Genomic DNA, 23743 nt, shown 5'->3' with positions numbered 1-23743 from the left:
GACATGTAACATGTGTAGGTCAATCAACGTTTTTGAGTATAAGTACCCCTGATGAGTGCATTTATGTTCGTGTGTATGTGTTGGTGGGGGGACTCATAATTTGGAGGGGAATGTTGGTTGGATTTTTTTTTACAGTTTTTTTTCATCACATAGGGGACAAAAAGTCCCTTATGCGATTAATTTTGATGACAGGTTACTGAGAAATCAGGAGTCTAATAAATCTAATGCAGAGCAGATTCTGCATTAGATCCTTCCCTGGCAATGCAGGCTGGGGAAAGTGAAACAGTGACTTGGAAGTAACATTTTACACATAGCTTCTGGGATTGCAAGAAGAAGGGGAGGACAGTGGATGGATGTTCAGCTCTCTCCACTGTATCTGGCAACACTGATGGGTGCGCAGAACTTGGAAAGCATGGTGTTAGAGTTTCCGTATATACTGTAGCTCTACAGAACAGACAGTGCACAGTCCACGTGTTTATCTGCTGCTTCTCTGTTAACAGAAAACAGGAAACTTTATTATAGAGAAAGACCATATATGCAGCTACAAACTAATAAACATTGCCATCTACTGGTTGAAGAATATACCTCTACTGAATACTGATAAAAATGTCGTTCTACAAAAATACATGTACATTGTATTCCAACACTCCCACTCAACAACTACTCCTTATATTAGTCCCATTTTGGATCTCAGTTCTATAAATCTGTAATTTCTTGTAAGTGGTTTTATCAAATGCTCTGGACCACTTTTGTTTCTCATGGGTTGGAAGTCTTTGCATCTCATACCATTAATCTGGCTCTGGTTTTAATGCAATGCAAGCAACACAGGACAGTCGTTTGGCTGTGATGCCTTTGTAGCGCTATCCCCTTGAGAGCTGCTAGTTTTGGGTCCCCCTATTTCCTGCATGGTCGGGCAACACGCATTTTCCAACTTCCATTCAGAGTCGGTAACCCGTCCATGGGCCTGTTTTTTTTGTTTTATTTAGGGGTGAACAACTTAGGATCTAGGAGTATATGGGATCCCAGCTTGACTTGAAACTAATACTCTGAGGACAAACTTCCTAAATTCTGTACATAAATGTAAGATCCTGGACTTTCTACTCCCTCTGGAGTGGCAATAGTCTCTCAATGGATCAGTAACTCAGTCTCTGTGAAGAGCACCTGATACTCTCTAAGTGAACCTCTTCAGACCCCAGCTAGGAAATACCCATCTATCTGACTGTGTGACTGTGAAAGTATCCCAGAGCAAAAGATTCTGGAACAGAATTGAAGCCCTGTCCTAGGGAGAACTTGTTGGGTATAGCACCTAGCAGCCCTCTCTCCTGAAGACCTCGGAGGTGTAAAGGTACTCGCACTGTTCTTCTGTCCTGTAACTTTGGATAAACTGCTTTCAGGCTTTTTGCTGGGCTGGTTTCCTTCAAGGCAAACAGGCTGTCTTTCCACAGTGGACTACAGGACAGTGGAGCTCCTTCTGTTAACTTGCTTCTCCCATTCTTTCGGGCTCCAGCCTGGAGGTAGGACCCCTCTGGTCCCCTCCCAGGCTACACAGCAGCACAACTCAGCACGCCATCTTCCACCTGACTTCCCTGCTGACCAGATAAAGATAAAGGTTTGAACAATTGAAGTTGACCATTCTAAATTATCAGTTGTGTGCTTACACCCAACTGTCCTCTGATCGATCCACCTACATGGAAGAGAACAGATCAATTTTTACATCTACCGGTTTATATGAATGAATGGACTGTCCAATCAGGTATGCCTGAAAAACTGACAGGCGGATGTGATAGAGGAGTGTCTATGGAGATATTTTATATTTTAATAAATTACCTAAAGAATCTGATATAATAAGATTAGTCACAAGTTATTCAAGAAATACAGTCACAGGACCTTTATCACTGAATAGGGTCCATGAAAATGTAGGTCTTAATTAGAACCACCTGCTCCAATTTTAGTGCCATTTCCATGTGATGAAAACATATAAATATGACTTAAAGAATAAGATGTCTAGCATAAAACTGATCATATTAATCCCTATCTCTATCTTTATCACCTTTATTCCCATCCATATGACAAACTTTAAGCCTTTTTTTATTTTAAGCAATTGTTTTTGTATTTTTTCATAAGCACATTGGAGACTCTGTCAACAAAATTAAAGCGGAACTTCAATCCTCCTCCTAGGTGGCTCCGCACCCCACTCAGACTACACCATTATGCGCATATGCAGACATGCGTAGGGGCTATGCCCAGCCCTCTGGTCCTGGCAGAGCCTGTCACATCTGTACAGGCGCAGATGATTTTTCGCACACATGAGAAGACAAGGAAAGTTCCCTAGTAACAGTCTTTGTGAGTGTGTAGGTAACACCGCATGTGTGCAGATGACCGGGCAAACCAGCAAAGACCCCTGATGTCTCATTAGAGAATCTGTCATCAAATATCATCACTTAGGGGACTTTTTTTTAAAAAATGTCAAAAATTGTAAAAACAAATTGAAGTTACATTCAAACACATAAAATCCCCACCCCCCAAAAAAGTTTGGAGCACCACCCACACCGACCCTCACATACATACACACACCTACAAACATAAATCCATGCATCGGGGGAACCAACGCGCGAAAATGTTGATTATCCTACACATGGTACATATTAATTATCCTACACATGGTACATATTACAGCGCATGCCAGAGTGAGAGCAATAATTCTAGCACCAGAACACTTGGGTAACTCTAAATTGATTATCTGTAGGGGCTTTTAAAGCATTGCATGATGGAAAATATACGGTACCGAAGTTTGTTGCCATTTTACAGGTGCATGCAGTTTTATGGTTTGACATGTTGGATATCTATTTACTTTACTTTTCTATTTACTCATCTTTTATATTTTACCAAAAATTGGGAAATTTATTGTGTGCCCTTAGTTTAACTTTAGTGTATTTTTTACTGAGATTTTGAGTTTCATAAACTGCTGCACTGATACAGTTGCAAGAAAAAGTATGTGAACCCCTTGGGATTACGTGGAGTTTTGCATGAATTTGGCATAAAATGTGCTCTGAACTTCATCTAAGTCACAACAATAGAAGAACACAGTCTGCTGAACATAATACTACACAAACATTAGATGTTGCCATGGTTTAATTGCACATAACATGTAAACATTCACAGTGCAGGGAGGAAAAAGTATCTGAACCTTTGGACTTAATAACTGGTTGACCCTCCTTTGGCAGCAATAACCTCAACCAAACGTTTCCTGTAGTTGCAGATCAGTCCTGCACAATGATCTGGAGTAATTTTGGACCACTCCTCTTCACAAAACTGTTTCAGTGTAGCAATATTCTTGGGATGTCTGGTGTGAATCGCTCTCTTAAGGTCATGCCACAGCATTTCAATCGGGTTAAGGTCAGGACACTGACTGGGCCACTCCAGAAGGTGTATTCTGTGCTGTTGCAGCCATTGTTTTGTTGAATTACTTGTATGCTTTGGGTCATTGTCCTGTTGCATCACCCATCCTCTGCAGAGCTTCAGTTGGAGGACAGATGGTCGTACGTTTTCCTGCAAAATGTCTTGATAAACTCTGGAATTCATTTTCCCATCAATGACAACAATCCGTCCAGGCCCTGAGGCAGCAAAGCAGCCCCAAACCATGATGCTCCCTCCGCCATGTTTTACAGAGGGGATGAGGTTTTGATGTTGGTGTGCTGTGCCTTTTTTTCTCCACACATAGTGTTGTGTGTTCTTCCCAAACAACTCAATCTTGGTTTCATCTGTCCACAGTATATTTTGCCAGTAGTGCTGTGGAACATCCAGGTGCTCTTTTTCAAACTTCAAACATGCTCCAATATTCTTTTTGGACAGCAATGGCTTCCTCAGTGGTGTCCTCCCATGTACTCCATTCTTGTTTAATGTTTCCTTATTGTAGATGTGTCAACAAAAATGTTAGCATGTGCCAGAGATTTCTGTAGGTCTTTAGCTGACACTCTGGGATTCTTCTTTACCTCATGCAGCATTCTGCGCTGTGCTCTTGCAGTCATTTTTACAGGACGACCACGCCAAGGGAGAGTAGCAACAATGCTAAACTTTCTCCATTTGTAGACAGTCTGTCTTACAGTGGACACATGAACATCAAGGCTTTTGGAGATACTATTGTAACCCTTTCCAACTTCATGCAAGTCAACAATTCTTGATCGTAGGTCTTCTGAGAGCTCTTTTCTGCGAGGCATGGTTCACATCAGACAGTGCTTCTTGAAACCAGTAAACCCAAAACAGGTGTGTGTTTTTTAATGGAAGGACAGCTGTCAGCAACACATCCAATATCATCACACTGATTGGAGTCAAGGTTGGCTCACTCCTGGCTCCAATTAGCTCTGGGAGAAGTCATTAATCTAGGGCCATACTTTTTCCTCCCTGCACTGTGAATGTTTACATGTTATGTGCAATTAAACCATGGCAACATCTAATGTTTGTGTAGTATTATCTTCAGCAGACTGTGTTCTTCTATTGTTGTGACTTAGATGATGTCCAGAGCACATTTTATGCCCAATTCATGCAAAACTCCACGTAATCCCAAGGGGTTCACATACTTTTTATTGCAACTGTATATTGTAACAATAGGAAAAATAGAATTACCACCATTTTATTCTCCAAGGTATCTGCTTTCAGAAAAAATATGATGTTTTGTCATTTTATGTAATCTTCAGGCCTAAAATGATTTTTTTTAACATGTGTGCAAAAAAAATGCAAAAACGACTCTGGCAGCGAACAGGTTAAAACTGAACTCCAGGCAGATATAAAAGACACACATTGATGCAGTCCTGTAAACATTAGTATATCATTAGATGTACTCTTTAATGCAAGCATTATACATACCTGAATTTGACCTGCTATTAGCCCCTTGCAGTCACTGTCCCACAGGAAGAAGCAGTACAAAGAGCCAATCAATTCAATTGTTGACAGGAAACATGGTGATAGAAAGTAAAAGCAGAGTGACAGACAGGTGAACTCACTGTACTGCTTCACCTTTCACTGAGCAGTCACAGACTGGGGTGGTCCAGGATGGTCTGTGTTTAGAAATTAGTAAGTTGAGTGATGCTGGTCACCAGTCTGATGACATCTAGCATAAAACAAATGGATGGAAGCTGACTATTGCTGCAAAAAACAGGGTTTTTTTTTGTCATTTTATCTATAAGTCCCCGGTCACACCCATCCGATTTTGAAATCGTGCAACTTCCAGTGAAGTTGCACAATTTCAAAGTCGGATGTCGTTCCGATTTGCAGTGCGACTTGCAGGACACAAATGTCACCCCTGAAGTAGTGCCTGCACTTTAGAAATGGGTGTGGCTCCGACCAATTTGAAATCACACCGATATGACCGCTTTAATTGCGGACAACAGTGTGCAACTTGCCATGCGATTTGAAACTCGCATGGCATGGAAAGTCGCACCCAGTGTGACTGGGCTCTTAATGGGCTAATCCTGTACAGCTTATTATTTTTGGCTGGGGTTCTACTTTAACTCTCACATCTGCATAACTACCCATTACTCTGTTTTTCTACAGGATCAAAATATTGCTATTTCCCCAGATTCCAAGCCCTGGCAAAATGTTTCAAGAAGATATTCAGGTAAATTCTGTATCAATAGACAGTATAATCTGAGCACTGTTTCATGAAGGACATTTTTAAATACATTGCATTAAAGAGAAGAGAGTAGCCTCAAGCATACCTCGGGTCATTTTCTGCCAGTGAGTATGTGAGGTTCTGCTTAATTTATCATGCTAGAATACTCAGTTCCGTTATGCACCCACACTGATATTTACATTTACAACATAGGGGTTTATTTACCAAAGATGGTTCACTCAGAATCTGGTGCACTTCTGCATAGAAACCAATCATCTTCCAGGTTTTATTGCTAAAACTTAAAACGGAGTTCCACTCACCCTGTAAAAAAAAAAAAAAGTCAGCAGCTACAAAAACTGTAGCTGCTGACTTTTAAAAAACAGCCACTTACCTGTCCCGCGGTGTGTCCCCCGTTGCCTGTTTCACTGGCCTTCCTGTATTCCAGGAGGCCGGCATCTTCAGTGTGGGCACCCGGCTGTGATGGCTTGCGGCTTCACAGCCGGGTACCCACTGCGCATGTGCGAGTAGCTCTACACTTCATGAATGGTCCTGTAGTCTTCTGGGACCCGCCCCCCAAAGGTGCCAATCCTTAATGGGGAGCGGGGTAGCAGTCTTTAAAGCGGAACTTCCCCTTTTGGGTGGAGCTCCACTTTAATTGAACAAGCTGAGATTAGAATTTGATTGGCTACCATGCACAGCTGCACCAGATTTTGAATGAACCAGCTTTAGTATATATACCCCATAGTGTCACTCATTATAATGTTACTATAAAAGTGGATTCAAGACAAAGTTAGCATGTTAGTGGTATATACACTGCTCAAAAAAATTAAAGGAACCCTTTGAAAACACATCAGATCACAATGGGGAAAAAATATCATGATGGATATCTATACTGATATGGACTGGGTAATGTGTTAGGATTGTAAAGATGCCCCATTGTTTGATGGAAATTAAAATTATGAACCTACAGAGGACTGAATTCAAAGACACCCTGAAAAATCAAAGTAAAAAAATGATGCAGCAAGCTAGTCCATTTTGCTGAAATTTCATTGCAGAAACTGAAAATGGTACTCAGTAGTTTGTATGGCCTCCATGTGCTTGTATGCATGCTTGACAATGTCAGGGCATGCACCAAATGAGATGACGGATGGTGTCCTGGGCAGGGGCGGACTGACCATTTGGAAACTCGGGCAATGCCCGAGGCCCGGGGTCAGTAGGGGGCCCCATGAGATGCCCCTGGTACCTTTTTCATTGGCTTTTTTGAGTTTGGGCAAGGACACAGGGGCCCCATGACCCCCTATCACCCAGGGGCCCCATGAGTTGTCAGTCTGCCCCTGGTCCTGGGGTATTTCCTCCCAGATCTGGACCAGGGCATCACTGAGCTCCTGGATAGTCTTAGGTGCAACCTGGTGGCGTTGGATAGACCGAAACATGATTTCCCAGAGGTTTTCTATTGGATTTAGGTCAGGCAAGTGTGGGGGCCATTCAGTGGTATCAATTCCTTCATCCTCCAGGAACTGCCTGCATACTCTCGCCACATGAGGCCAGGCATTGTGATGCACCAGGAGGAACCCAGGACCCACTGCACCAGCGTAGGGTCTGACAATGTGTCCGAGGATCTCATCCTAATACCTAATGGAAGTCAGGGTGCCATTGTCTAGCCTGTAGAGGTCTGTGCGTCCTGCCATGGATATGCCTCCACAGACCATCACTGACCTACCACCAAAACAGTCATGCTGAACAATGTTACAGGCAGCAGAACTTTCTCCTTGGCTTCTTCAGACCCTTTAACGTCTGTCACACATGCTCAGGGTGAACCTGCTCTCATTTGTGAGAAGCACAGGGCGCCAGTGGAGGACCTGCCAATTCTGGTGCTCAATGGCAAATGCCAATCGATCGCTATGGTTCCAGGCAGTGAGCCCAGGGCCCACTAGAGGACATCGGGCCCACAGGCCACCCTCATGAAGTCTGTTTCTGATAGTTTGGTCAGAGAAATTCACACCAGTGGCCTGCTGAAGGTCATTTTGTAGGGCTTTGGCAGTGCTCATCCTGTTCCTCCTTGCACAAAGGAGCAGATACCGGTCCTGCTGATAAATTAAGGACCATCTATGGCCCTGTCCAGTTCTCCTAGCATAACTGTCTGTTTCCTGGAATCTCCTCCATGCTCTTGAGACGGTGCTGGGAGACACAGCAAACCTTCTGGCAATGGCACATACAGGGGCGGACTGACAACTCATGGGGCCCTAGGTCAATAGGGGACCATGGGGCCCCTGTGTCCTTGCCCAAACTCAAAAAAGCCTATGAAAAAGGTACCAGGGGCATCTCATGGGGCCCCCTACTGACCCCGGGCCCTCAGGCAGTGCTCGAGTTTCCAAATGGTCAGTCCGCCCCTGGGCACATATTGATGTGCCATCCTGGAGGAATTGGACTGCCTGTGCAACCTCTGTAGGGTCCAGGTGTTGCCTCATGCTACCAGTAGTAGTGACACTGACCCTAGCCAAATGCAAAAGTAGTGAAAAACAGAAAAGATGAGTAGGAAAAAAAAATGTCAATGGCCTCCACATGTAAAACCGTTCCTGTTATGGGGGTCATCTCATTGTTGCCCATCTAGTGCACCTGTTGTTAATTTCACACCAAAGCAGGTGAAACTGATTAACAACCCCTTCTGCTACTTAACTGACCAGATCAATATCCCAGGAGTTAATTGACCTGATGCTATACTCTGATTAAAAATTGTTCCTTTAATTTTTTTGAGCAGTGTGTATATGTTGTGACAGTGCGAGGCTCTGTTACTGTGGAAATGGGTTTGAAAAGTACACAGGACTCTCAAACAGTCAGTTTGAGAGGCTCCAGCAAATGTTTTGCGAGCAGAGAAAGCTTTGTTTTAAGCTTTCCCTGGATTTGGTAAGTCTGAATCAGGGCTGTAAGCTTGAAGCCTCCATAGAGGATTGGGTGTGATGGAGTCTTCAGTCTTATGTCCAGGTTTGCCAGAAGTTCTGCAGAGTGTGTGTGTCCAGGTGCACACATTCATTATAAGGTAGTTCTGAGCATAGCTCAAAAGGGGTGGAGATGGAATAACAGTTACTATTACTGCAGTCTGAAGACAGAGCCCTGTCAGGAGAGCTGGAAGCTCCTGGTGGAGACTACAACCTTTATGAGGGGGATTCTGGGCCCAAGAACTGGTAAAGTCTGGCCAGCTACAAGAGTCTGGGAGACCAAGAGAGGGTCTGGGAGGCTGAGGAAGCTGCAGAGGCTAGTGAGTCCACGTGGCTGGAGGGAATCCGTGAGTCTCTGGAGGAAGCAAGCTGAGGTATAGGGAAAACTCTGTCAAGAGGCCATGTGAGGCCTGAACAGCAAGGAGTTGTCACCTAGGCTGAGAGAGACTGAATAGCCAGTGGTCTGAATGACCAAGCCAAACAGAGGCACTGCTAACCAGAAAACCAGGTAGCTCGGCATTTTCATTGTATATTATTTTTAGTGAAGTTGAAACCCCCTGTGTGGGAAACCTTGTGTTGGAAGGACTTTTCATTTATTGTTTAAAAGTGGGCTACCAGGCCCTTAATTTTTTATTCTGTCTGGCATAAACTCAAAAACACATCTACCACTGAGCTAAGCATCCCTCATATCACAATGCATACAGCATATATTGACATTGGGGTGATTATGCTCATGTGGTAGATTTGTTTATCAATGAGTTGTGCCAGTCTCTTTCAGTTCACTGCTGCTCTGTCTCCAACTGCACCTGCACTGTGCTGACTCCTGGGGAAGCTTGGAGTCCTGCTGACTCCTATACAGAGACCTCCTGTCTGTCTGATGGAGCCCTGAGCTGTTCCCAAACCTTCATTATAAAGGTTGTGTGCATCTGGATATCAGGCCCAGACTGGCCATAGGGCACACCGGGCATTTTCCTGGACAGGAGAGGCGGCCAAGCGGCACATAGAGGACCATGCATTTCTTGGTTCCTCTGTGTTCCACCCGGCCGCCTCTCCTATCCATCCCCTGAAGTCTGCATGCCCTTGGCTCTTGTATGCCTCCCCGCGGCCAGCCCCCCACATCCCCCGGAGCACTGTGAGGGATCTGTCAGCATATCCCGTCCCCATGTGCTAACAGTTCCCCGCCCACCACAGATGGGAGAGGAGAGAGAAAGATGCCACTCCTTCTGTCCTCTCCTCCTGTGTCTGCCCCTCCCACACTTCCACCCAGCTCTCTCTCCTTCCTTCCTTCCTTCCAATTGTAAAATCCTACTGACATTAGTGGCGGAACTAACAAGGTCGCTCTTGCGACAGGGCCCTGGCGTTCAGCCACCAGGTTCCGAGGCTTTGGGCTGCTCAGTACAAAATGCCCAGGCCTATTTTTTTTGTCCAAGTCCAGGCCTGCTGGATATACACCCTGCAGGTTTTTAAAGAATAAGTTCACCTTTAGAACACAAATAATGCATATTTTTTTGCAAGTAAAAAAATGTTAATTTATTATTTTTGTCTGCAGTAGCCTGTAAAGCATTGCACTACTGATCAGCAGATCGCTTGTACCATGCAGATCTGTCAATATATCTGCTTGCCCGTACAGGATGTACGGATGTACAGGATGCAAGTAGATATGCTGTGCCGTGGTAGTTCATTGAGAACTACAAGCCGACAGCCGCTAAGGCTCTCAGGACTTGCAGTTCCTTCATAGAACGCTGTTTTCAAAGTTGACAGTACGGGGAACTTCTCCCTGTACTTCTGTCAGAGGGAAGGAGGGTGCAGCGGGCAGCAGATGCAGCATTGGGAACATGTTAAATGTTCCACTCTAAAAACAGGTCTAACATGTAACATGTTCCCAAAGGTGAACTTATCCTTTAACTGAGTTGGAAACCTCTTGAAATCCACGGCACATTCAAGTCTCCAAGCACCATACCCTGATCTGGGAATCACAAAACCTGGGAGATTAAAAACCACCTTTCTCTGCTCAGTGTACAAACTTTGGCAATGCTGAGATGCATGAACTTCCGCACATGTGTGAGAATGACGTCCTCTCCCCCGAGCCAATGGCCAGAGATTGAACACAAAAGCTGATCCGGCTGAAGATAACAGCGGTTGGCAAGAAGCTGTGGGACTCCACAGTATTGGAGAATAGTGAGTATAGTTTCCCTTTAAGAAAACATACTCACCTACCCCATCAATCCAGTATTGTCTTACTGCAGTCTGCTGCTCTGGCTGGCACCCATGTGGTCAGCTTCCCTTCTTCTCTCCTTGGAAGCTGGCTGTCTCTTCCAGGTTCTTGCAGCCAGCCCCCATAACGTATACCAGCTAAGCTCTCCAGTGAGTCCTTACTACTGCTGCATCCTCTTGGGAAATGCGATGGGAATATTTCAGGAGGCTTCAGAAAGAGGACACATCATTCTTGCCTAGGGAGAATGGGAGCAAAGGGGTGGAATGGCGTTTAAAAAAAGGGCCTTTTTATATTGCAAAGGGGGTTTCCTGGGGGAAAAGTCCATTTTCGGAGTGAAGGCCTGCTTTAGGTTATGAAATACAGAGGTCAGAGGGCACAAAACTAGACGGCATGTAGATCATAAATAAAAGGTCTGCATAGCTTTGCAAAAACATGTTTGTTCTGTAGCCTGGCTTCCGTAGTGATGGGAGAGATCTTACACACACATCCCACAGGAAACATGCTGCAAGTTGATACAGTGATAAATGATAATGCGTTAAATATTGCTTTTTATCATTCATTTCTAAGAAGCCACATGATGAGAAAATAAATCTCAAAGAACAATGGCTAGGCTGCAGACGTAACAATATTTCAGACACAATGATATTTAGATGTTTGTAGTACGTGGATTTTTTGTAATATGAATGTTTTAATTTGCTCCTTCTGGGGGATTCTGTGGGAAAGGTTTGTCATAATAAAAATATGCAAACTAAAAACCAAGGGAGCTTGTACTTGGAGAATAAAGAGGCTGTATCCCCCACCATTTCTTCTAAAAATGCTAGTATTGAAAACAGAGAGCCAGACAACTGATAATTTTAGCCTATATGTACACTGGGCATTCGGCTTGTGTGCGACCAATCCCAGCAGCTTCATGCGGGCAGAATGCACAGGTGCCCCGCTGTCAGCAGCCTGTATATGAAAGGTTGAATGCTGCTGAGGCTGGATAGGTCTGAGTACTCTACTAAGTGGTACTAACAATTAGTATATAGAAAAGAAGGTAGTGTTGAATGGGTAAAGAAGAATTCCTGGCATAGTATATTTTAAATAGTTAAAATATACATTTTACATATATACATTTTACATAGTTACATTGGTCCAGCTTGGACTATTGTAACTGTATATACTATATCTGGCTGATGCCCCAGGAAGCTAGAAATCACTTGAGAAGACATTGCGGGGTTTATTTACTAAAGCTGGAGAGTCCAAAATCAGACTCCCTTCTGCATAGAAACCAATCAGCTTCTAACCTCAGCTTGTTCAATGAAGCTTTGGCAATGAAACCTGGAAGCTGATTGGTTTCTATGCAGAAGGGAGTCTGATTTTGGACTCTCCAGCTTTAGTAAATAAACCCCTGCTTGTCTGATATCAACTTGCCCCTGGGTTGTATGCTGTGCAGACGGGTTGATGCATTGTGAATACAGGAGCTTCTTGGCTTGTCAGCACAAGCACCATTCAGAGAATGCTTTGCACTTTCTGAATGAATGCAAAGTGTTCTGTGATTGGATAAGAAGGCAGTGTGGTGATATCGCACTTTCACCCTGTGACATCTGCACATACAGTAAATCCCCTTGCACCCCCCTGCTATAATCATTAGGGAGCTTTGTCTCTGATGTTTGCATCACCATACTTCACCTAATAAAAATACAAAGCCAATTAAAGATGAACTCAAGGCACAAAAAGTCTATTTAAATATGTTCCTAAATACCCACAAAGGATATAAAGCCACTTTGTGTGCACCAAATGCTTTTAAAAACCCAGATACTGGCGTATAAAAGTGACATCATTACTGCAGCCCATAGCCTGTACAGAGAGCAGAACTGTGGGAGGGAACCAGCAGGTCCACCCACTACAAACTGCCTACAGAAAAATACAGGAGGAGGTGGACACAAGACCAGTCATCCAGGACCAGGAGAGATAGCAGCAATGATGGTCTTTGTTATAAGATGCTCCTACACACAGGCAAATTTTCACACTGGATTACTGCACAGATATGGAAGATCTACACAAAACACAAAAAATAAAATAATACACTTGCTTCTTGTTTGTTTGTCAATATTTGTTCACCCAGGAGTTCAACTATAAGTCTGCGTACAGGATAATTGTACCTTTTTTAAGTGAAAATTTTAGCCAATGGGAAGGGATACTATGTTACATCCAACCTACCTGCTTGGGTTTTCGTTATTCTGTGCCACCTCCACTCCCCACTGCCTATACAGAGGATGCATATGTGTGCTGTCAGCTATATGTTCCATTGAGTAGATATATCTTTGTTTCTGTACTGTTATTTAATAAATGCATGAACAATGTCAGTCATAAGATCTTGCAGCTTGTACAGAATAACTCGTTTCTTTTTACTTTCTGTTCATGGACATTAGCAATGCTTATGTGCAAATGTATTTTATGTTCCTTGTTACAGGAATGGATAAAGAATGGCAGCATGAACCACTTAAATAAACCTCAAAAAGAGGAGGTCTGCCCAGTGTCTGTTCTTGAATTGCCACTTGCATCTGCAGAAGCTGATTAGGTCTATCATAGACTTAATCAGCACGTGTTCATTTGTACGAAGAGTGCAAGCAAGTTCTTCAGGGACCCACCCTTTCTATCATTGAGAAGGTCCTATTGCAAGCTGGAACTGATCATACTTCATAAACTAACTGCTGAACAGCCAGGCAGAAGTGGTTGGAAGTTATGAGTATTATCCCTGTTTACAAGAGAAAATAAAGTTCCTACAAAAAGACTTGAAATTTCAGTGGAACAATCTGATAATACAACATTTTAAAAATATGTATGTTGAAAAAACTGTAGTGTTGCTTCTGTTTGTGTAATGAAGAGAATCAAGATAAGTATTCATGAACCAGGGACAGAGTCATTCACCCAGAAGCCATGGGCCAAGTATTGGTTTGCTTCTGCTCCCACACCTGTTGCTTCAGCCAGGTTTAGCAAAGGATATTCAAGATATGAATAAGCAGTGACATATACAGCATAGAATTGTCAATCTCAACTAGAGCTCTTTCAAAGGTTGCTAGGGGTTACTTGAGCTGTGGCTGATTGGCCTCCTATCCGATGATGCTGGAGTAGATTTGGGTCCAATGGCATTTGGTAGAGCCAGCAGTATGGCTCCAATCTTTTTAGCTTTCTGTAAGTGTTGGCATGGAGCATTCCATCCACTAATCACTAGTGTAAGGAGCATTCTGCCAAATGACCAAAGATTAATTTATTTTAGAATGGGTTTCCTCAAGATCTGACAATTATTTCTCTGCAGTAAAAAGGTTGAAAAGGCTGATCTGGAAAGCTAGTGCTTGGCTTTTTGTTATGTTTTTGACATGTTCCTGTTACTTTCATTCATGCATAATGCATTGGACATGTGTAAATTGTATGTGTGAGCTTTACTTTTTGCTTTAAAAGAATAATCTTAATGCTGTAATGTTACTGTACTGAGACTTGCATATACTTTCTGTTAATGAGCCATTCTAGTTCTGATGCAATACTTAAAAAAGTACATTGGCTTTATTAGGCTAAGACCAATGTGCAAATGTAGTAGCTTAGTAGCTTACAGCACCAAGTCCTTTATTTTCCAGTGATCTGACTCCTCCTATGAACTGGTGCTAAGAGAATTCTGATTGGATGCTATAACTTTCTATAATTTTCAGCTCTCTATTGCTTTTTGCCTTGCCCCTTTAAAGGCAAACTCCAAAGTCATTGAAGCTGAAGCACAGGAGCTTTATCCCTAAAAAGGAAGTATAAACAAGCAAAATTTTTTTCTTGTACTAAGTTCGGAGGGGTATTATGTTGTTAGCAGTGTGTGTTGTCACTTTAAGCTTCATAATTATGCATTCAGAATACCCCCAAGTGGACATTTGTTGGACTGTTTACATTTTCAAAGTCATTAGCTCTTTAAAGTACACATTTCATTGGTATAAGAAAACCCTTTATGGATTCCACCAGCCCCCTCCTATCTAGTGGGGATGAGCTCAGGTGTGTTCAAATACTAGTCTGTATAAGGAACTGTTGGTACCATATCTTGTTTGACTACTAGGTGATGCCCTCCCTATAGATAAATAGTCCGTTACATGAGAGGATTGGAGGAGTTTGTACCACAACCCTGACTATAGTGGATGAGAAATTGAATGCCTTGAGATTGTCCATGTTGAAGTAATGAAAGTAAAAGCTTTGAAAGCTATTGGACTTGCCTTGGCCTATCCTTTGAACTGGCACGTGGTTTAGGAGGAATGTGGGGTGAAGTGTTGGACATGGTAATATGTATATGTGCTGATGTGTATGTATACTACTTCCTTTGGGAGTGGGGACTCACACTAACATAAATTAGAACAAGAGGCCTGTTAGTGGTACCTGGGAGTGAATTGCAATGTTCACGTTCAAATGCCCGTCTACGTTTTGGCAAACTTGGTAAAATAGGCTACAAAAAGGTAGGTGGACTGTGGGTGGAGTGGCAGACTAGAGTAGTACTTAATATGGTGTTTGAGCTGTGCAGAGAATGTGATTGCTACTGATTGTGATGACATTATCAATGGCAACTTACCATTGTGTGTGAGGGAGACCGCTGGTGGGGTGCACTTTGAGCTCCAAGGAGGTCTTGCATTCTGCAAGGAAGGGAGTCTGGAAATGTTACTACTGATTTGCCCTGATTGCAGGGAAGTGGCACAGTTGGCTACACCATTGGCATGATGTTGTCATTATCTGCGCTTCTTGTACCTGATGTGGCTGGAGCAGGGTGAGTTACAAGACCTCTCTAGCTTACCACCTGCCTGTAAACTGGAGCCACCTGTTACCTCAGAGCGCCTGGATTCTCCGGGATGATATGGACAAATTAAGTTCCTTTCCCCTCAGCATGCCACATTACTCGGACCCTATCCAGTTATGGGACTAGGGTCCTCTGTCCTCTTTTAATGGTGAGGGTCCTCTTCAGTCAGAGGCATTAGATGCTGAGACTGCTTCTCAACCCTTTTAAATATTGCCCCACAGAGAAAACTTTGATCTTCCTGTGGAAGGTGCAGCTGTGCCTGCTACTGAGCCCCTGGAGTCTGTTATGCCTGTGTTGCATATATCCTGCAGATAAGGCTCAGCCAGCTTCTTTGGGAGGCTCACTTGTTGGGGTGAAGGAGGAATGTCAGGGAGAGTATGAGGGCATTGTGTGGGATCATTTGGGAATCCCTTGGTTACTAAGGGATGCTAATAAGGACTGTCACTACCAGGGAGTTTAAGCACTGACTACAGGAAATATAGTTATGGATGGCTCATTTACAAAGATAAAGTTCTCATCCTGAGGTAGTACGTGTTGTACATGTGCAATTGCATTTACCATTGAGCATATTTTGTGTAAACATGTTTTCTTTGATTCAGTATACAGTATGTGTTTTTTTGTTGAACAACGTCAGCACTTTTGGTAGCACAGGGACGTGCCAGGTTCTGGGGGCTGTAGGTACTATTTCTTGTTTGGACACTAGGTGGTTCCCCGCCCCATAGATAAATAGTGGGTAATGTGAGAGAGTAGGAGGAGTTTGGGCAGCAGTGGAATCTGGAGCTAGCCCACATTGGACTTGGTGGGGATCCTACAGATATATAGCATTTCCAGGGATTGGTATTCCCCAGGTGGCGAATACCTGGAGAGGTCCTGAGCAGGAGGAAATTGGGGACAGGATGCACATGACCCAACCAGGGAAAGTTCTGACGACCACGACCATAATGGGTGAGAAGCTGTATGCCCTGAAGTTGAATGTCTTGAAGTTGTCTACCTTGAAGTAATGAAAGTAAAGTTTTGAAAGTTATTGGATTCGCCTCTTCTCACTAACTACTGTATGTCCTATCCTTTGAACTAGTACCTGGCTTATCTGGGAGGAATATGAGGTGAAGTGTCAGGCGTTGCAAAGTAAATGTGCTGGTAAATGTATGCTAGTTGGACCCATCTAGGAGCAGGGACTTACATTTAACGTAAATTAGGGCGAGAGGCCTGTTAGGTCTTGTTCACATGGGGTATACCCATATGTATATCTCTGTGAGGCTGTGTTTACCCACACACAGATACCCAGGTATTCCATGCATCCCCATTCAGTCCCAATGATATCTGTGTGGGTGAGGGTGCGTATCCCCCAAATGTACACAGTGTGAGTTCAGCGACATGCATGCAACTGCACCCACACGGATGATACCACAGGTGGGGCACTATTCCTCCAGCTGATACAACTGATGGGGAACTATGCCACCCACTGATACCAATGATGGGGCATTGTTTACTCCCATTCACACCAGGGCATTTTCTACTCTCACCGGCCACAGTCCGGCCCCTCAAAGTCTTAAGGACAGTAAACTGGCTCTTTATTCAGAAACTTTGGAGACCTCTGAACTGAAGGGACTGTAAAATCTTATTTATGGAGAAATGCATATTGTAGATGTAAGAATACTTCACCTATACATAATTTTTTAACAGTGAATTACCTGTACAGATCTTTTTTATTTCTAATGAAATTTGTGTCTGGAATCATTTATTAAACCCATGTACTGCAACATATTGGAGAGATTCAATAAAGCTGCTTGGCCAATTTCCTGGTTTTAATCCCTCTTGTTAATGTATTGCGCCATATTCACACAGTATTTGTGATACTTTTGGTCCTGACAGTGACTTGTGCACCAAATTTAGGTAGTTTAAAATGCAACACTTTTACACTGTGGGACAATGAACACGCCAAATTCAAAATAAAATACCAACACTTCATATCTTAATAAAGCGGAGCTAAGTAGAGCTAATTCTCTTTTGGGGTACAAAGAGAGAAACGAGCTGACAGATTTTGTGAAAGTGTCTTGCATGCATTCTATATGTGGTGTAGCATACACACAAGTGAAAATTCACCACATCCATTAAGCTATAGGGAAAATTATGCACAATGCAGCTTCCCTATCAAAGAGAAAAGCATATTTAACCCTATTGTGTGTGTTCCCAGGGAAGGGGTGGGGGGGGGGGGTACACACTTCTAGACTGAGAAGAGGGAAACCATTTTCCTGAGATCCGACATCCAAATGTATGCTTTATTTCTTTTATTTTCAAGGTAAGTTTTATTTGAAATAGAGCATGACTATTTATCACTCATCCCTCTTATACATTTGAACCATCTATATTACTAATTTGAGCTTGCCATCTTTATATCAGGCTGAAACTAAGGGGTAAGCTACAACTTAATTTTATTTCCTGTATTCTTTGTTGAATATAACTGTAGTACATATGTGCAGTGGGATCGGTGATTGGGTGGTGTGAGCAGCTAAGTGATGTAGATACCAAAGGAAGCAGTACCTATGTAGTTAAATGCACACTTGTTAAGTTGGAATGTGCTTATAGGGGTGGGTATACACTGTAGCTGTAGTACTGTTTCTGACACATTTCTGAAGATTATCTTTAATACTAGGTAGAGTGGTGAATAATTAATGTGGTACCAAAAGCAGATGGCAAAATGATATGATATAGTCTTTCACTAGCTTTAACACAGCAGTATTTGTTTTTTCTGAGTTCCCCTGTAACTTTTTGATCTTGCCAGTAAGTCTTATTTTTCAAGTTCTTTTAACAGAACAAGCTGTGCATCAACAATGGCAGTTAGAGGGTTGAGACAAACCATTTACCACTGATGTGGTGCCTACAATGGTCAGATTTTATTCATTTATATAAACATTTATTTAAAAGCTGTTAGCTGGAGTTTGGCTTTAATATGTTAGTCAAAAATGTAAAGTCTAAATCTAATAGTCCATCTAACAATACCCCCCTCTTTAGTCTGCCGTCAGCACTGCCATTCAAGGGTGCTCCTCCATAAATAGAGTGGACACCCTAAGACAGGAAACGTGTTACTGGATGGATTTCCAGATGAAAATAAAGGAGAAAACCCTAAAATAAAAAAAACAAACAAATGAAGCCAACACATTTAAGGATTGGTAAACTGCAGTAGGTTGCATTTATGTTTTTGGGTTTAGATATGCTTTAAATTCGCTGTCATTTTTATGTATTTGCTTTTGCAGTTTGTGGGCAGATTATCTTTCACTTCCTTTCTTGAAGAAACAACAGGACGTGAAAGGAAATCTCTGTAAAGCAAAGAAAATATACTCTTAGACAGTTTTGAACAGAACAAGTATCTTCACTGAAAGATTTTCCTACACTTGCTCTTCTGGTGACAACGCCAAAAAACAAAACTCGTCTATTAGCTACCCTAGTTTATAAAGTCAAAACGGCTGTAGACTGACTGTAATGGATCAAGCAAAATGTCAATATTTCCAGTACAATGCAATAGGTACTGTAATAGTCTGTACAGGTATATATGGTGATACCAATGCGATAATACTACCTATATTTTATTATTCCTCTGTGCTGTTTTACGGTATTATAAGTGTTGCATTTTAAAGATTCTGGTATGTAGCTGCAGTAGCAGCACCTTCCAAAGTCTGCTGTAGGAAATAGGAAGATTGGGAATAGGAAAACCTCAATTAATATTTTTGGAATCTGAATTATATGTTAGTACACAAACAAATTACCAATATCTTTTGAGTGGTTCATCCAATAAAGCCCCATCACAGCAAACATATAACAGTAACCTGTAGTCCTATGTATAATATAATTTAGTTTTTTCTATAGAAATATTGTAGTGTTTGCCTTGATCTTTAAACCAGTAGATTTCCACTCAGTGTAAACCCTAACTTATTCTTTTTCTTGAAACACTGCTTAATGCAGGAAGTTTAGAAACCTTTTCTTTCTGTAAATGAAATAACATAGTTAGCAAGTGGCTACATATATTGCTTCTAGGTAATCTTGCTGGTAAAAAGTAAAGTAACTGATTTCCTACAAAAAAACGGAAAAAAGGAACTGCAGTTACATCACTTACCTCTGCTCTTTAAACAATTGGAGTTTAAATAATTTAATTCAAACTAAAGATGGACCAGGACTTTTTTTGGAGAGGTGTTCTCCTGGGTAAATAAGGATGATGGCGAATTACTTCGCAGGTCTAAATCTGTGACACACCCCTTTTTATCTCCATGTTAGTCATTTCTGATCACTTTTACTGAAATAAACCACATTAACTGTTTTTCAGTATTGGCCAACATTGTAGTTTCACTGGTTTTTCTGCATGCAACTCTCAGCATCTGTTTCATAAAAGGGAAAACCACATACTTTTTTTTTTTTTACACTAACTGATAGTTTGATGACTTGCACATTGTTAAAGAAAAAAGTATTGCGCTAGGAATCAAGTGGTATTACAAATTCATATAAAACTTATCAGAACCGAAATGCAATATCAAAGTGCTCATTATACACTGCTCAAAAAAATTAAAGGAACACTTTGAAAATACATCAGATCTCAATGGGGAAAAATATCATGTTTTATATGTATACTGATATGGACTGGGTAATGTGTTAGGAATGTAAGGATGCCCCATTGTTTGTTGGAAATGAAATTGCCTTCTGGCAATGGCACGTATTGATGTACCATCCTGGAAGAGTTGGACTGCCTGTGCAACCTCCGTAGGGTCCAGGTATTGCCTCATTGTACCAGTAGTGACACTGACCCCAGCCAAATGCAAAACTAGTGAAAAACAGTCAGAAAAGATGAGTAGGGAAAAAATGTCTGTGGCCACCACCTGTGAAACCATTCCTGTTTTGGGCTTGTTTCATTGTTGCCCATCTAGTGCACCTTTTGTTAATTTCAAAGCAGCTGAAACTGATTAACAACCCCCTCTGCTACTTAACTGACCGGATCAATATCACAGGAGTTTAATTGACTTGATGCTATACTCCTAATTTAAAAGTGCTCCTTTAATATTTTTTTTTAACAGTTTGTAGATTACTACAAAGTTCAATAATATATAATGTCCAAAAAGAGTTCAAAAGTGCTCAGTACATCAGTGTTGTTATTAGGTTATCTGTTGAGAATAGAAACATAAATAAAATCATCTTCAGGCAATATGTAGGGTTAGTGAAGACAGAAAATCTACTACGTTTTCCTTAAAATAAACCTGTAGGCAGAAAAAAACTAGTGTAGAACTCATCCCTGCAGCAGCTGCTAGTAAATTATGGGTTCTCCCACCATTTCCAGCGATGACCCACTCTGAAGTTAGATCCGACACTGACACTCTGACATACTAATGGCAATATACCCTGAATAAAAGAGGTGATCAACAGACTGACAATTTTAAATGCACTGGTTCATTAACAGTGGCACAATACAATGGCACAGTGAGGTGAATAGTGTTGGTCCTTGTTCTTTCTCGCCAGTGAAAAGACTTGCCAAAGTGCACTGGGCAAGTCGAGAACAACAGTACAAATAACAACAGCAATCAACACAGCAAATATATATGGGTTACTACTGGGTCTGCCTGTTATCTTTAGACCCTAGCTAACCGCTGGCCAATGAGGAATCTGCACACAATCTGCCCGCGGTGGGGCCCTTTAAACTCTGGAGCATTCAACCTTCAGGGGAAGGCACTTGTAATCCACAAGGTAAAGAGAGTATCTGTGCAAAGTGTCTTTGCCTGCGTTCACATACAGTATATGCAATGCAGTTTGAAGTACAATTTTCAGGGCTGGATGTTGTGTGATTTGTTCAAGCAGTGCAGGTGGGATTTTGATGAGAATTGTTAAAATGTAAATGGCTGCAAATCACAACCGCACCGCACTGAAAATCTCACAGGACTCTTTGCAGGCGCACCGTATACATGAATGGCCACAGTAGAAAACAATGTCTTGCGTCTCAATGTGTTCTAAAACGCATCAAAAATATATGTGACTTAAAGTTACAGACAATAATGAATGAAGTGATTCCCTTCAAATGAGCTTGGCCACCTGCAGAAATGTCTCCATCTGGTGTATCCACTTATTATCTCACAGAGAGGGAGGCCAAGAGCAGCTCACCAATCTGATGTCTGAAGGTTGTTCTGATCTTGCTCAGTTGGCTGCTCCTCCAGAAAAGATGGAGGTGGCTGAGGAGCAGGCTACACTGTCTCTGGTGGCCTCAGAAATGTTGGTACTCTTCTGAGGTGGGGTCAGGTGAAAGGCAGTGTCAGGAAGGGCATGCCAAAAGACAAGATGGCTCTTCTGGATAGACTTCTGTGTACAAGCTAATACATGTTCACTCTCGTGCTCACATAAATTGGGCACATGCTAATGCACATACTGGTGCTTGTACCCTTGCGCATGCACATGCGTGCAGGCATACACATGCACTTGTGACAGATGCTAGCGCCAAATGGACTATTTAAACTGTTCTAGTGTTTAGGATCAGCCCTGCACTGACCTCGACTTGTTCTCTGACCTCTGCTTCTGTCTGTTCCTTTTGGCATCTGCTTCACTGATTGGCTTCCAGACCCGGCTTGTACCTAGACCACGCTTCTGCCTGTGCCCTGTACCTGATCCGTCCTGCCTGTGTACGACCTGGCTTGTCTGACTCTGCTACTTGCCTGCTACCACTGGTACCTGCCTACCACTCTAATGATCAAGCCTATATAATAAAGAGAAGAGGTACCGCTCAGGTGGAACAATTATGCAGGTGCAGACCCTGGCTCACCACCATGCTGCTATGGAAAACAGGAAGATTTGGTCACACACCAGAGGCTTGATGAAAAATATGAAAATTGTTTATTGGTCCATAAAACCAGGACATACAGCACCTGTAACAGCCAGCATAGCCCTGATGCTGTATGTTTTGGTTTTATGGACCAATAAACAATTTTCATATTTTTCATCAAGCGTCTGTTGTGCAACCAAATCTTCTTCTTCTTTTCCGGAATGGAACAGCCTATCTACAATCTGCTACCAGTCACTGTCACATATGCCTGCTATTACCAGTACCAATCTTCTTCAGTCTGCTGCCCAGCTGCCTGCCAGCCTGCCTGCCTTACTGAAGACCCCGTACAACTTCACCTGCCCAGTGTGGACACCTACTCTGCTGTTAGTAAGATTTATAGGCACTCGTGCCACTCTGCACTCCAACGCCTTCTGTTTATGCTACTAGGGGCTGTGAGTCAGAGGTGTAAGTCTTGGTTCACACTACTGCTACTTGAAAGTCGTGCAACTTGCAGTGCAACTTTGTCAGGCAACATGAGTACTACTTTGAAGCGACTTTGAAGCAACTTTGAAGCAACTTTCAGGGAATGCCTGGGTAATCTTCCTGTAATGTCAGATCCAAATCACATCAATATAGATGAGGATCCAACTTGGAGGCAACTTCTACTTCAACCACTTGCCTATTGGGCATGTATACCCCCTTCCTGCCCAGGTCAGCTTTCAGCGTTGTCGCACTTTGAATGACAATGGTGTGGTCATGCAACTTTGTACTCATATGAATTTTTTATCATTTTTTTCACACAAATAGAGCTTTATTTTGGTGGTATTTAATCGCCGCTGGGTGAAAAAAGTTTTTCTTTGTTTCTATTATAAAATTTTGCAAACAGGTAATCTTTCTCCTTCACTGATGTGCATTGATGATGCTGCACTGATGGGCACTGATAGGCGGCACTGATGGGCACTGATAGGTGGCACTGATAGGTGGCACTGATGAGGCGGCACTGATAGGCGGCAATGATGAGCTGACACCGATGCTGCTGCACTGGTATGCAGCAATAATTGGCACTGATGGGCAGCACTGATGGGTGGCACTGACTGACGGCACTGATGTGGCTGAGGAGCAGGCTACACTGTCTCTGATGTCTCAGAAATGTTGGTACTCTTCTGAGGTGGGGTCAGGTGAAAGTCAGTGTCAGGAAGGGCATGCCAAAAGACAAGATGGCTCTTCTGGATAGACCTCTGTGTACAAGCTAATAAATGTTCACTCTCATGCTCGCATAAATTGGGCACATGCTAATAGATGTGCACTGACTGGAGGCACTGCTGGGCACTGATGGGGGGCACTGCTGAGCAGCACTGATGGGTGGCACTGCTGGGCACAGGTGGATAGCACTGCT

General features: G+C 42.6%; 2 protein-coding genes across 4 annotated transcripts in view; one reads left to right on the top strand and one right to left on the bottom strand.

The window, feature by feature from the left end:
• LOC149440924 (interleukin-13 receptor subunit alpha-1-like) overlaps nucleotides 1-17344 on the top strand; it is a 63664-nt gene extending 46320 nt beyond the window's left edge. The window contains exons 11-12 of the mRNA XM_089657956.1: nucleotides 5551-5614; nucleotides 13215-17344. Coding sequence (XP_089514082.1) covers nucleotides 5551-5614; nucleotides 13215-13322 — 172 coding nt within the window. The 3' untranslated portion in view covers nucleotides 13323-17344. The remainder of the gene's footprint in view (nucleotides 1-5550; nucleotides 5615-13214) is intronic.
• Nucleotides 1-23743, bottom strand: part of LOC149440923 (uncharacterized) — a 145717-nt gene that overhangs the window by 8184 nt on the left and 113790 nt on the right. The window contains exon 1 of one of the 3 annotated variants that reach the window (XR_016307463.1): nucleotides 19672-19783. The exons of the other annotated variants lie outside the window; for them this stretch is intronic. The gene's annotated coding sequence lies outside the window, so the exon portion shown is untranslated. Of the gene's footprint in view, nucleotides 1-19671; nucleotides 19784-23743 lie in introns of those variants that run through there. 3 annotated transcript variants of the gene reach the window in all.

The sequence above is a fragment of the Staurois parvus genome, unplaced genomic scaffold (assembly GCF_062004578.1).
Source record: "Staurois parvus isolate SC_StPar_1 unplaced genomic scaffold, SC_StPar_1.0 ptg001045l, whole genome shotgun sequence".
Classification (NCBI taxonomy): Eukaryota; Metazoa; Chordata; class Amphibia; order Anura; family Ranidae; genus Staurois; species Staurois parvus.
Note: the sequence above shows the minus strand (reverse complement) of the source record. Positions and strands in the feature narration are given on the sequence as shown.